The 13,114-nt window shown below is 33.6% G+C and overlaps 1 protein-coding gene across 4 annotated transcripts in view; it reads right to left on the minus strand.

The window, feature by feature from the left end:
• Sec24AB (Protein transport protein Sec24AB) overlaps positions 1-13,114 on the minus strand; it is a 139,397-nt gene that overhangs the window by 28,547 nt on the left and 97,736 nt on the right. For all 4 annotated transcript variants that reach the window (XM_089239646.1, XM_089239649.1, XM_089239648.1 and 1 more), the window contains 3 exons: positions 6,335-6,458; positions 2,098-2,256; positions 576-749 (listed from right to left, as the gene is read on the minus strand). In XM_089239646.1, the coding sequence (XP_089095772.1) occupies positions 576-749; positions 2,098-2,256; positions 6,335-6,458 (457 nt within the window). The remainder of the gene's footprint in view (positions 1-575; positions 750-2,097; positions 2,257-6,334; positions 6,459-13,114) is intronic.

Consider the following 13,114-nt stretch of genomic DNA (forward strand, 5'->3'; position numbering starts at 1 on the left):
TCTTTTCTTAAAAACCTTGTATGTTTGCTCATACCTAAACGATAACTAAACAAGTAACAATTCTATACTGTATTTTCAAAACAGAAAATAAACAATTTTTTTAAAATTAAGATCTTACTTGTCCTGCTAACAAGAACATTTTCACATTCAATGAATAATTTCTTTTGTCGGAATATAATTTTTCATGTAACTTCTGGCAGCAATGCCAATATCAACACATCACCATCATCATTAAATGCAGCTCTATCTAAAAGTGTCCAAAATTTCGTGATAATTTTCTGGATATATTGTCTCAAATTTCCAAACTTTATAGCAAATATGTGATTCTTTTGTATTTCTCTGACATTTTCAGGTTTTCCCTCACCTGTATTAACCCTGCTTTTATCAAGCTGTTCTGAAATGGAATCTTTTGCCTCGTACACAGAAATTTTGACAAAGCTATCTAATTTCCCCAAAATGACAATGCTTCTGTTCATAGCACCACCACCATATAATGGTTAGCTGTTCAAAACGTTGAGTAATACACAATATAATTGTATAATTTCATCAATCTTATCAAAGAACTACTTTCATACCATTACTAGAGGTATACAACAACGCAGCTTGAAAGCATACTGTGTTGCTCTCAGTTAAGTTTTCTTCAATAGCAATTTGCATTCCAAAACCAATATCTGGATTAACATTTGGCAGTGATAACAAATCAGTTGACCTAACAAAGAAGTTTCCATGGAAAGTGTGTATAGCAAGACCTGAAATACAAGAGAAATGACAGATTGTGTACATTCAATCATTTTTTCAGAATTGCTTTTTATTCATCACAAGTACAACATGGATGACTATGATTATGTAAATGAAAGACAATCTGAATCCAACCTTTTGCTCCAGACTGGATAAATCTCCAAAAATTTACATGCCTAAACGGTAGTGTAACTTAAAATTGCATACGTCCAAAAATCAATATTTTACATTCCTAAAATATTTCTACTGGATTCACTTACTCCAGAGGTTCTCAACCGGTGTTACATGTGCACTTCCCAGAGGCTCAGCTGCCACTTGAGTATAGTAAAATAAATCAGTAAATTTGATTTTAAAAAAAGTGGCCTAAAGGGTACAGCCATATAAATGATATACTAAAAAGGGCTGCTCGAGTTAAACAGGGCTCGCCATAAAATTTATACACTGAAAAGGGCTACTCGAGTTAAACAGGGCTCGCCATAAAATTTATACAGTGAAAAGGGCTCCACTAGTCAGAAAAGGTTGAAAACCACTGACTTACTCTATCATAAACATCATCTCACTATTAAAAAAACAACACACAAAATAGTGATAAGTAAAATGGTTTACCCGCATTTAATGCTTAGTTTCCCAACTTTATTCTGTTTTTTGAATTTGAATATCACAGTGAATATTGCACTTAGAAATGCAGAATTTTTTTTTTTTTTTTGGCATCATGAGAAACAGGGCAATAACTTTCTTAATGGGTTTTTGAGCACAAGGCGCGAGTATAAAATTTTAATTTTTTAATTTTAATAACTATATAACCCCTTGCAACATGAATGACATATCTTATTATCCAAATAACATATCTACATGTTATTTGGATACTTTTTCTAACTGGAAGTATGCCTCTAGGATCAACGGTTTGCCAGTAAAATACCATGCACCCTGTGTATATATATATATGTGTTCAATATAAATACAAAGCCACAATAGGCAAAATGCCCAATGAGGTGGATGAAAAAAGATGCCCATGAAAATATTGATCAAAGTCTAGTCTTCAAATTGCCCAGTCTTCATACATCAGTCACTTTATAAAATTACTGATGATTTTCTAACCATTCTGCAAAGATGATAGACTTCAGACATAGACCATAATATATACCCATATTTTAGTAAAACAAAAAACCTACTTCATTTCATTAGTGTCTGGGTTAATTTCATTATCATCAGTAGATTCAGTGAAATATAATTTTCACATATGCAACTGACTTTTAGATCCTCTTTAATATGTTTAAACATCTATGATAGTTTCTTCAACAATCAAAGATGGTTGAAAAAACAAAAAAAAAAAAAAAAAAAAACCCTAAAAATTATCACCTTTGGTACACCTAATCCTCATCACTGCTTCAAAGCCAATTTTTCTTGTGAGATACCTTTTCATATCTTCCTTGAATCTTGAAACTTGAAACTTTGATAATTGATAATGGAATCCAGGATAATACTGAACAGTACCAGAAGAAAACTTTGAAATACAACCTGCAAAATATATCGGTTAATCATAGACAATCAAGGGTGCAATATAAGTCAATTTAATCATAGACCAGTACCTATTTCACTTTATTTATAGGATAGCATACACCTGTGCAAATATATACTCATTTAATACCAATCTTGAGAATGGGTATATTATCATATTATTTTCTACAAGAGGATTCTCTAGAATCTGATAGCTTATAAGCACAAGAAATTATGACTTCCCCTTATTCAATGACTTTTTCTTGACTGTCATGATCTTTTTCTGTATTTTGCAACTTTTTCAGTCACGTGTGACATCTTAATGTTGACAGACATGCTGTTAAATAAAGATCATATAGACCAGCAATTTTCAAACTTTACCTCATGGCACTCAAACTTGGCACTTGACCAGTGACATCATTCTGACATGCTATTAGAACATTATATCACAACTCTGTATAGACAGATCATTTTTGTAAGCAATCTGGATTGCAGGGACAAAGAACATTTAGAATAGATGTGCATTACTGAATAACATTTTACAGCACACCTAGAACCATCATAAGCAGAGATAGACTAGAAGGTGTGTGTGTGGGGGGGGGGCATGATAATGTCAATACACATACAGTACAGTCTCGAAATTTCAAAGCCCTGGATATTCCAATACAATTTTTTGTAAAATTCCTTCTAAAAAAACCTCTTTAATTGGTTTTTCTCCAAAAATATGTACCTCACCATGAATGTAAGTAACTTCAATTTGAAGGAGACTTGCCCAGTACTGAAGGAGTGTTAATCCCTAAGATGGGGTCTTTGGTGGACCCATAGGACAGTTCTTCACAGCTCCCTCCCACTATATTGAATTTATATTAAAGTTATAATATAATTATACTTTAATGTTATATTAAAGTTATTTTGAATTTAAAAAATGTAAAATAACTTTCATAATGACCCCAAGGGCTGGAGTCCCCATCAGTCTCCTGATAAGGAGGCCACATGTCTTGACAGCTCTAATCTGAAGGTGGTGAATTAAGAAAAAAAGGAATGAGCAATTATGGATATGCAAGTTCAAAGAAAACAAGTTATAAGAATTATATTTCATCAAATGGGAATAAGATGTATTTTCAACATAAAGCTCTCACTAGGCCAAGTGAGAGTTTTATGTGTCGTGAAAGAACAGATTTCTCAAATTGGTGATATTTCCCCTTGAAAGAGGGGGGGGGGGATCCGTAAATGGAGGGTGGTAGAAGCTACAGATACAACATGGGATCTCATGGGCTGGCTTAGCCAAAAGACAATAGGACTTTTTTGGAGGGGGGGGTTAGATGAGAAAAATTGGTTTTAGAATACTTTGTATCAGCGTAGGCGGAAATAGATTTGAAAGTCTGAAGGGGGAGGGCACTATATCAATTCATATATATAACATTGGATCCAGTGGTGCTTTACAGCAGCTCTGCAGCCACTCAAGCAATCACACATACTTCTACTTTTTGACACGACAAGAACATGCCTTACCTTATTTTTACATATTCATTTGTTTTGGCGCAGCTTGACCTAATTGGTCCTTGCGCCAGTAAAATCAAAATCCAATCCACTCAAGCAAAATAAATCAGTAAATTTGATAAATAAATAAATAAAAAAAGATGCCTAAAGGGCTCTACCATGTAAATTATACACTAAAAAGGGTTCCTTGAGTCAAAAAGGGCTCTCCCATAGAAATTATATACAGAGAAAGACAGTAAAGGTTGAGAACCGCTGCATTAGAACAATCCACCCATCATTGACTAACCCACCTTCCTTCATGTGTATCAGGCAAACATTTGACAACTGTTGCTCATGAGCAACCTAAAACATTCAAGATTGCTTGATGATGGAAGACATTGAAAGACTCTTTTTGAAAGCACTATATGTAAAATAATCTTCGAAGTATAAATTGTAAATAACAGGGTTGTTATACATGGTACAATATACCTAACGAGTATGCATGTGCAGGTATGTCTATGTACAGGGAACCCCCATTCAGGTACAGTCAAGTGTTCATACTTGGGACGATTTGGAGCTTTTTGTTTTAATATGTTGGTAGCCCTGACGGTTCTTGCACATTAAATTTAAAGAAGGTCATCACATTTGTTCATTGTTGTGTTAACATTTTATGATTTTGTGCTTGTGTTTTCCTAAAAATTGGTTTTTTTTAATGAACTACTAAGGTTTGTATCACAGTTATGTTTAGACATAGATGTTTCATGATTTAGGACAATGTTAGATAATGTCTCTCCCATAAAATGTCTGTTCAATCTTTTTTTCATCATTTTTGTTGGTTACAGCTCGGCTCAAGTAGAAAAAAAGTCAAGTTTGTCTAAACTTAGTATGTTACGCACATTACATGGAATTACAAATTAATTATATAGGAAGGGTCATAGATGCTAGTTCAGATGGGCAGTTGTTCACAATCCATTTTATGAGAACTTAAATGTGTAAAACAGACGTGTTCTCATTTCCCAGTGTTGATAACATTGATAACATTTCAATACATGAGATAAAGAGAATTGTGAGAAACCTCTTAGCATCGTCTAAGATTGCTACAATTTTGTCCTCTAGCTTTTCAAACATTTCAATGTTTTGTTCTTTGTTCGATCATGTCAGCCAAAGTTACTACACACATTAATATTTTTCAAGTTCATTCAATTTTGTACTTTAAGTTGTTCTAGTTCAAGTTTTTCTACTTCTTAAGTTCATTTGTTCCTTTTTTGAATGTGTGCTGTGATATGTGATATTTTTCTTACCAGAAAACTTACTGTGATTTTGTCATATAAAGGTTGTGACATTATTTTTGATCAATAAATATGATTTCTGAATTGTTTCTAGTCTGAGGTATTGTCTTAAGACTTCTTTCTAAAAAGATTTAACCAAATTAAAATTAAGGCACTTGAATATGAAACAACATACAAAAACTATACTATCTTAAGTTAGGATACCCGTGCCTAACTTAAAACAAGCATCATTTAATTTTTTTGTTTTCAACAGAAAAAACCTTGGTCCAGTGATTTCAATGCCAAAATATGCATAAAAAAGCTAGATTAAACAAAACCTGTCATATGAAAATGGAAAGGAAAATTGTACCCTCTTAACAGAAAATTTTATACTAACACTTCAAGTGTTTCATGACTAATTGACCATAGAATCATACAAAATGTTAGTGTCCTACCCAAATTTTTTTATGCAATCTCTGCTTGCCAATGTGAATTCTACATCATCCACCCTTAAATTAGGAAAAACAATTTCTGTACTTGATACTGTGGTTTTCAAAAAGCCATACATAGTGGAACAGTTGCTTTCTGAAATTTCAACAAAATTTTTCAGCAGGCTTTTTCACATGAGAAATTAGTATAAGAGTTAGATTTCCAAATGATTCGATACATTTCTAGCAAGACTTACAAAATAGCATGAAAGCTGCTTTCCATGATCGTAGTGCTGAGCAGGGCCGGAATTAGAGGCAATGTGGGTGTCAAATTTTAGGGGACAACAAAAACACCATTATAAAATCGAATTTTAGTGGTTGATCTCTCCCCCCCCCCCCACAAAGATCCCAGTTATGCCCCTGGTGCTGAGGATTACATAAACACAGGTGACAATGACAAACTGAATCTGACACGCCAGATATTGACACCACTCATTAAGCATTTTAGAAAGGATCAAAAAGAACAAATGTCAATTCAGAACAGTGTGGGGTGAAGTTTCATACAGATGCTGTGAAAACCTATATATTTAGTACTTAAATAAATGAAATAAAATATATATTATATATAACTTTCAAATTATTTACCTTATTTTCAATTAATTTTTATTTTATTTCAATTACATACAAGATAATACAAACATAATTTTATACATACAGAATATACATACATAATTTTATAATTGTGTCAATTAAACCTTTATTAAGCGGAAACCTATGTTCAATAGGAAAAAATGAGTCCCTTGCGATTTCATTGAAGACAGGTTTTATTGTATTTAAAAATAGTTATATATTTTGATAAAAGAAAAATTATAGCCATACATGTAAAAATGATGTCAAGATTTCGTTATAAATGCATATGCTTACTGATAGTTGCAATATCCACATATTGAGAACAAAGAAGAAATAAGTCAACAGCTATTTGTTGACCTGAGCATTCTAATGCCAACTTCTTATAAAAGTCATTAGCAGGACCTATATTTGCTATGTCCTGTAAAAAAAATTGTATACATTAAATGATATTTGAGATATGTACACTTAAATATGAATAATTCTCAAGCATTCAATTATAATTAAGGCTGGTCTGATTAATGGTCTGGTTAATCACATTTAAAAATTTTAGTTGAGTTAATTGACTCGATCAATCTGATTCAAATTTGCATAAAAAATTTGATTTGTCATTTAATTTTTGTTTAACGAAACCAATTTGATGTCTGAAATTATATATCTATATTTAAAATTATAGATAAACGACCATATTTAAAAATATATGAATCAATAATTTGATAAAATGTTTCGACAAATATAAGGTTGATTCAATGAAAACTAATAGTTCAAGTCAGTTCTCAATCTTTTTTGATTTGTGAAGCCCTTTTTAGTATACAATTTCTATGGTGGAGCGTCGTAGGCAGGTTTTTTAACAGTTTTGCTCACAAGCGATTGGCGAGAAATTCAGATGATCTATATAATGTTAATAACCATCAAAATATGTTCAGCATATTGCAGTGCTTCAAGCAGGCAGCCTTAATTTCTAAATCTATTCCCATATTTAAGATATGGTAATTTTTCGGCCCAAAATATGCTGAGAAGTTGAATTTTCTGGATGTTATGCAGAAATGAATATTTGGAAAGAAAAGTGATTTTTCCCCGCCGAGAATTGAACCTGGATGCCCTTGCATACTGGGCAAGTGTGCTAACCAACACACTAGAGACACACTTTTCAATTCTTTCTAACACGCATTATTAGCATGAAGCACTAAGTGGAGACAATGCAGCCTCCCTTAACTACAACATTTTTCGCCCTGGTTAACTCACTTTCCCAGTATGTAAGGGGACCCAGGTTTGATTCGCAAAGGAGGCAAATCAGTTTTCTTTCCAAATATTTGTTTCGGCATAACATCCAGAAAATTAAATTTCTTAATATATTTTGGGCCGAAAAAATACCATCTCTTAATATACGCCCTCTGTACGCAAAATGGCACCTGGGCAAAAATTGTTGTAGTTAAGGGAGGCTGCAATGTCTTCAGTCAGAGCTTCAAGCTAATAATGCCTGTTATAAAGAATTGAAAAATGTCTCTGGTGTATTGGTTAGTGCACTTGCCCAGTATGCAAGGGGATCTGGGCTTGATTCCCAGGGGAGACAAAAATCTCACTTTTCTTTCAAAATATTTGTTTTGGTATAACATGTAGAAAATTCAATTTCTCAGTAAATTTTGGGCCAAAAAATACCATCTCTTAAATGTAGGAATAGATAAACCATTCAAAGGCCAAAGTTCCATAAATGGAACATAGGTTTTATTTACAAAAATATCAGATAAAAATTGATCCAAACATTTCTGGCTTTTTATTGTATAGGCCTATAGAGGCGAGTTCAAAGTATTTTTTGAAATAAATTTGAAAACTTCAGGTTGATTTATAAACATTTTTGACAATTTTGAAATTTAACATTTTTTGAGCATTTTTTTCCCCATTTCGATTGAAATTTGCCAAAATTTCAATTTTCAAGTAAATTGAAAATTATTTCGTGTGGTGTTTCTACCACTTGATATATCAAAGTAAATCAATTAATTTTTTTTTTGTGCTGTTACACGTTAACAAGATACACGCATTGAAATATGCATGTTCCATTTATGGAACATTGGCCTTTTAAGAGAGCAGGATTCTAGGGATATCTAATGTGCAGTGTGCTGCTTCGATTTCCTTGTTCGAACCCCAGGGTGTTGTCATCATTTGACCTGTGTATAGGGGGCTAATTCTGGGTAATATGGCACAGAGGAATGTGCTTTTTTATTCTTGCATTCTTAGAAATGCATGTTTCTGCGAACTGCAGACTAATCAAACCGAGTTTGACAATCGTAGATAGTCTTGTTATGTTCAGCTGTGTGTAACCATATCAAAAAGATATCTCACATTAGAAGAAGCTGTAGGATATTAGAATGCCAAATTAGAAGGCGTAGATATATGCCAATTACGTGGTGATGAAAATGGGATCATCATGGATGAAGATATTGTTGAAAATGATCTAGTATCAACAGTTCCAACTGATGTATGTGAAATGTTAGATAATTTTTCAACAATGAGAATGAGGAGTTAGAAAACTCCTGAAACGTGTTCTTCAAAAGATGTAGGGCAGAAAAAAAGAGCAAAATGTAAGTGCACTCAAATTTCAAGAAAAGGCAAGAGTTTTGCAATCCAGAAAAAAAACTATTGCATGGGATAAAAAAAATTTCTAGAATCCAATCAAAACCTCAGCTCTAGATTCCATTGGAAAATATTTGCCATATAACCATTATAGCATATTGGATAATTCATTCAGAGTTGTAAGAAGAGGATTGTGTTTCACATTTCGAATACCAAAGAAAAGTAACAATGGACCTTCTACGAACGAAGAAGGGTTTAATTATTACCCTCCTTCATTGTCAACTAAAAAAAAGATGTCAGGTCATCTGATGGCCATTGTATTGTGTCTGCCACGAAAGAACGGTGTGCGGTTTGCCAAAAAAAACACTGTATAAATGCTACCAATGTGACAAACGGGTCCATCAAATATATGCTTTCCTTCTTTTATCACGAATGTAAGAAAAATTCTCTGCACTCATTTTTATGTTAAAAAAAACAATATGCAATGCAAATTTGAATTTGTGATAGAAAATAGAAAATTTTGTGTAACTTTACTCCAGAAATAAATAATCGTGAGAATATAGGCAATACACTAGTTTCCGCTTTCACCTCTCCCTAAGTGCCAATGTTCCATTTATGGAACTTATTTATTTATAGAATATTGTTGGCCCTGGAGCCCATACAAGAAGATAAATTGAAAATGACAAAGATATTGTTTAATATTGGACAAAAAACTAGTAATAGTGGGGGGATTCGACAACAGAGCTTGGGAGTTTGCTCCATTCACCAATGGTAAGAGGAAAGAATCTGTATTTGAAGCAGTCAGTGGAAGCAAAAATTGGTTTTATTTTAAGGGAATGGTCGAATCTTCCAGAGATGTAGGATGGTTTGGCTAATATACCAGAAGTATCCATGTTGAATTGACCATGAAAAATTTTATAAAACAATGTTAATTGAGAAATGAGACAGAGTAGAGAGAAAGAGGAGATGAAATTTGTTTTTAAGTTCAGACATGGAAACGAAAGATGATCAGCAGTCGTGAGCAAATGGGGTGAATTTATTTTGGATTGATTCAAGTTTGTCTATATTACTGGCAGTGTAGGGGTCCCAGATTTCGGCGACATAGGCAAGAGAACTGGGGAAGATACAAGTTTGGTAACAGAGTAGTCTGATATCCCAAGTGGAATGAATGTTCAGGGTTGCGGAAGAGAAAGAAAAGTTTGTTTAGACGCTTCTGGTAAATGTAGTCACCATATTTGCTCCAACATAGGTCGGCTGAGATTATGAGAACGAGGTATTTGATTTGAGAAACTTGGGATAACATTAAATTATTGATGTAGTACGCGTATTCAAGAGGAAGTAATTTACAGGTAACTTTCATGTGAACCGTTTTTGAGATATTGATTGGCATTTGCCATGAAGAACACCAGTCCGCGATGGAAGCCAGGTTATGTTGGAGAAGTTCTTGATCAGATTCATGGTGAATGATATGGTAAATTACACAGTCATCAGCAAATAATTGTGTTGCAGTTGAGGGATTCTGGGAGGTCATTGATGTAAATTAAGAAAACAAACAGGGAGAGGACCGATCCTTGAGGGGTCCCAGACATTACGGGGGAGGATGGGGAGTTATGATCATTAAAATGGACAAACTGTTTACGATGTTTTAGGAAAGCCTCTACCCAATTAAGAAATTGTATGTTGAGGCCAAGAATCATGAAAAACAAAGAAAAAATTGTTTTTCTTCAAATTTCAAAGTTGATCATTGTATAGGCAAGTAAAAGGACCTCAAATTCCAAATTTCAAAACAATAAATGACTTTATTCGTAGCTCGGCCTTTAAATGGTTAAGAAATTAAGGCTGCCTGTTAGAAGCACTTTAATATGCTAAACATATTTTGTCACAACTTGGAATTCCTTCCCTTTGATCATTTTTTTTAACCCTTTAAGTGGCATAGCAGAAAAGTAAACTCCCTATAAAATGTCATATTTTTTATATAAAATTAAGAAGACTCAATTTGTAGCGGGTGCAAAGTAAGGTATACAGGGAAAAGTGTTATTGAGGAACTGTACAAAATGTCTGGGCTTGTCAATGGTAAAATAAAAGGCCTTTAAAAAAGAGAGATCACTTCAATGCCACTGAAAAAGTTAAAAATCTCCCCTTTGGTGCTTGTGAGGAAAGGGGCTGATGCTTCCAAGAATAAGAAAAACTAATGTTCACAGTAGAGACAATGAACTTTTTGGTCTTGTATTCTAAAACTCCCATTAAACTTGAACCAGTGGTTTTTAACCAGTGCTCTGCGGAGCTCTTGGAGATCAGTGTGCACTTCCCAGGGAATCTGCAGCAACTCAAGGAAAATAAAATGAATCAGTACATTCTATAAATATATTATAAAAAAACGTTGACTACAAAGCTTCACCATAGAAATTATATACTAAAAAAGACTTTGTGAATCAAAAAAGATTCCAGGTTTTTAAGTGCAATATTAACTCATATATTCAAATTTGAAAAATGGAGGGGAGTTGGAAGAAAAAGCATTAAATATGGGAAAACAATGTTACCCTCATTTAATGCTGTTTTTTCCCAACTTTCCTCCATTTTTTGAATATATCAGTGAATATTGCACTTAGAAACATGGAATTTTTTTAGTTTGCATCATGAGAGAGAGAGCAACAACTTCCTAATTGGGCTTTTGGGCACACTGGGATGGTATAAAAAGTTATTTTTTTTTCTTTTAATAACAAAACACCTTGCAATATGAATGACATAACTGAGTACTACACATTATCTGGATACTTTTCTAATTCAAAGTATGCATCTAGAATCAATGGTTCATGAGTAAAATATCATATTGCCCTGTTACCTTACACCCTGTATGAGGCTCATATGGCATGCTAACTATATTGCTTAGTTTCCTAAACTAAATCAGTATTCAAAACTTTTCTGTTTAATGCAGAATCTTTAGTTTGTTTTCTATTGTTTTCCTAACTATATGTGCAATGTCTCCCAATGGAAAACCCCAATAATTAAAAATATTATAAGTCATGTAATAATTAGTCTGCTCTCTGAGCTTTATATTTACCAAAAAAAAAAAATTTATTGCTTTTGAAAATCTATTTAAATTACAAATCAAAAAGACAACCAACCTCAGCAAAAAACATCTGCACATAGTTCAATCATGTTCTGGGACCAAATCATTATGAATACGGAGGGAAAAAGAGGATTGGAAAATATATTTCATGCACTATAATTTCAACTACACGTTTTTGTTGGTGTGAGTGACCAGGGCTCTTCCATGAACATCATGGGGGGCTTCCGAGCAAGAAATGCCCCTCCATCGGAATGGAATTACCAGCCTATCAGTTTATATGTCAACTCTAAAAAACCATACAGTGGTGGAAGAAATTATAGGGCCAAGCCAAATTTTGACGATTACTTTTTTTTTTAATTGCCATTTCTCACCTGTATAGCGATATCTTTTTCTCCACTTTTCTTTCTTTCAAACTGAGTACAACTCGGGTCTATCGCCATGGGCAATTTACTACCTAGGGAGTTGTGCCAGAAGTGTAAGTGTGTATACCTAACAGTCTGAGCATGCATCTAGTGTTGTGTATGATTTTTCAGTGCTGCTATCTATATTTCAGAAGTGAAGTGAGTGAAGTATGATGACTGAATATTTGTACTGTTTGTAGGCCTGTTGCTCTCTGCGGCAAGATTTTTTAACTGGGAGATCTGCAACCATTTGCACCTCAAAGTTGGGAACCACACAAAACCAACTTCAGCCGACCACCACTTTTTTCCTCCACTGTAATACCAGATCTCATAATTATGTAGGCCTCCTACAAAACTGAAGTCACTGAGCTATGCACAGGTGGGCCCACCCACGCATTAACATAGTATTGTAAGTGACCAGACTTTCGGAACTTTTACATTTTCTCTGTAGAATGTAAAGGCTGACCATCACATCCGTGGAATGTCAATCATAAGGAATATCAATTAAGCAGTGAGGGAAAGTATGTCTTGCACAGAAATATAATCCAAAAATGTGATGGTTAGTTAACTTCTTCAACCCTTTTACTGCATTTCAATCATTTAAACTGCGCAAGAAATTCCACCTTCATTTTTTAGTCTCACTATTTTTTAATTAGGGAAACACAAAAGTTCAACCATTTTTATTGAGGAACCATTATTTCTCTGTGATTTGCTAGACATTGTGATAACACAAGTAGTAACATCAATATTGAAAATTAAATTTTTACTCCATCACAATCACTCAGACACATTTTACCCCTTTAAGCGGCACAGCATAAATCAGTAAACCCTCCCACCCCCTTCAAAATGCCATATCTTTTTAATGAATTAAGCTTTCTTCCGATTTTCAGCAGGTGCAAACTAAGAGATATAAGAAAAATTATTCCATTGAGAAATTAACCTTACAAAATATCTGGGCTTGTCAATGCTAAAATAAGAGGCTTCTAATGAGGCAAGATATCTCGTCAATGCCGCTCAAAGGGTTAATACTTAATA

Source organism: Pholcus phalangioides, unplaced genomic scaffold, assembly GCF_987345545.1.
Source record: "Pholcus phalangioides strain wild (caught in Gottingen) unplaced genomic scaffold, Ppha-v1.0 ptg000011l_1, whole genome shotgun sequence".
Classification (NCBI taxonomy): Eukaryota; Metazoa; Arthropoda; class Arachnida; order Araneae; family Pholcidae; genus Pholcus; species Pholcus phalangioides.